General features: G+C 38.0%; 1 protein-coding gene across 1 annotated transcript in view; it reads left to right on the top strand.

The window, feature by feature from the left end:
• Positions 1-1,457: 1,457 nt before the first annotated feature.
• LOC103467114 (phosphatidylinositol 3,4,5-trisphosphate-dependent Rac exchanger 1 protein-like) overlaps positions 1,458-1,969 on the top strand; it is a 42,124-nt gene continuing 41,612 nt past the window's right edge. The window contains exon 1 of the mRNA XM_008413195.2: positions 1,458-1,944. Within this exon, the coding sequence (XP_008411417.1) occupies positions 1,801-1,944 (144 nt within the window). The 5' untranslated portion in view covers positions 1,458-1,800. The remainder of the gene's footprint in view (positions 1,945-1,969) is intronic.

Genomic DNA, 1,969 nt, shown 5'->3' on the forward strand with positions numbered 1-1,969 from the left:
CTGACCTGAAAACAGGTTTTGTTCTTTGGTTTCAATGTAGAGTATTTATTTATGCTGTGTAATAACTGTAAAAAATAAAGGTAACTACTTCACGGATTTCGCCTCACGGGTTATTTTCTGAACGCAACCCCTAAGAAAAACAAGGGTTCGCTGTAAATGTAGTGTTTACTTCATTTTTTTCTACAGCAAAAGTTTTGTCAAAAAAGCGTAACAGGCTTAATTTCAAAAGGTTGTAAAAAATTTTTTTTTAAATAAAAATGTGTGGGGAAAAACAGTCCATGCATCCTCATTCCAAACACATTTAGTTAAATTTTCACTTTATGGTTCATGTTCACATTATTTATTGACTGTATATCAAATATATTTTAAATGTAACTGAAGATATTACATAATACAACATATATTATTCAATAAAATACAACGACTTAAATCTTATTGTATAGACTTGGTCATCAAATCACTACATAGGAATTTTTAATGTCCAGCAGGTGTCAGTATTGAGTGACACAGTATCAACACAGTATCAATACAGTGTTGCTATGAGTCGAAACGCCTCATGACGCCTCATTTACCCATCACTATGAAAACCATTGCATGAAACAAGTCTATTTTGGTCTTCTGACTGCAATTTGAATGATGCAAACTGAGAATAATGTCCAATCCTACCAGTGGAGTCTCTGAGGAAGCTTTAAGCTCAAGTTATTTGAAGAGAGATCATTCTGAGCACAGGTGTGCCAAGCTACCTTATAGATTTGGCTGCTGAGCTTGAGAAGTGAAAGGGATGGGTGTACTTGATTCTTTGTGAGGTACGTGCCAGTTGGGTGGAGAGGTGAACACATACAAAAGTGTACCATTTGCTGTTTTAATTTGCAATGTGTTCACAGAAATGAGAAATTGCTTCTTCTTTTTGTCATGTAAAGCACATTGATTTACGTTGTTGCTGAAATGTGCAACAACGTACATTTCAGCAACACTGTAAAGAAGGCAGTGCATGCCTTCTTTATATCAGCCTAGAAAATGCACCTTCGGTTAAATCCACCAGAGGGCGATTTTCTCCTAAATTTGTTTGGCCAGAAAAGCTCAAAGTTTACAATTTACATTCAATTTTAAATATAATGACATACTAAATTGTATATTGATTAAGTTTCTGCTAAACATTTAATGTTTGCCTTGACATGGTAGCAAAAATCGGATCTTAATTATTGCTAAAGTTTCAGTGAATTATTTTTTTTTAATTTATTTATTTTTTACATTTTAGTAAATATTTGGGTATTCTCTGATGGGGTTGTTTTTTTTTTTACACTTCAAATTTTGTTTCGGCTGTTGTTAACGTTAACTAATAATTTGTTTTAACAATCGCCAGGGTAAGTACGCGGTGAATTTGTTGTTTTAATTTTGGGGTACCAGAGTGTGACGCCAGTTTATTTACCGTGTTGTGTTTCTCCGGGTGTCTCAGAGGTAGAAGCTAAGCTGCAGCAGCAGATAGACAGACAGACATACAGCTCTGTGTTTGTGAGCTCATAGCGGTTTCTCCTCCTCCTCTCACCACCAGGCTCTCTCTCTCTCTCTCTCTCTTTCTGGTTTTCTTACTTTTCGCCTGAACTTTACTTGCAGTGCGATCGACGCGTCGAGCATCACCGCTCTGTCTGCGAGAGGTTTGGACAACTTCCTTCGGCACGATGGACTGAACCAGGTCTCCTGTCAGGAGTGCGGATACTTCAAACAGAAAACGCTTGATTTGTATGTTAGCTATTTTTTACATTTTATTTTATTGAGAGATTTCGACCTGTTTTCTCCATTATGGAAGAGGACGAGGGGCATCATGAGAACGGGGTTCACGTCGTGAAGGACTCGGACAGACAGCAGCGGCTCCGGCTCTGCGTTTTGAACGAAATACTCAACACAGAGCGGGACTATGTCCGGACGCTGCTCTTCCTTCAGTCGGTAAGTTTGGCATTTAACCCCCCCC

The sequence above is a fragment of the Poecilia reticulata genome, linkage group LG7 (genome assembly GCF_000633615.1).
Source record: "Poecilia reticulata strain Guanapo linkage group LG7, Guppy_female_1.0+MT, whole genome shotgun sequence".
NCBI classification, from domain to species: domain Eukaryota; kingdom Metazoa; phylum Chordata; class Actinopteri; order Cyprinodontiformes; family Poeciliidae; genus Poecilia; species Poecilia reticulata.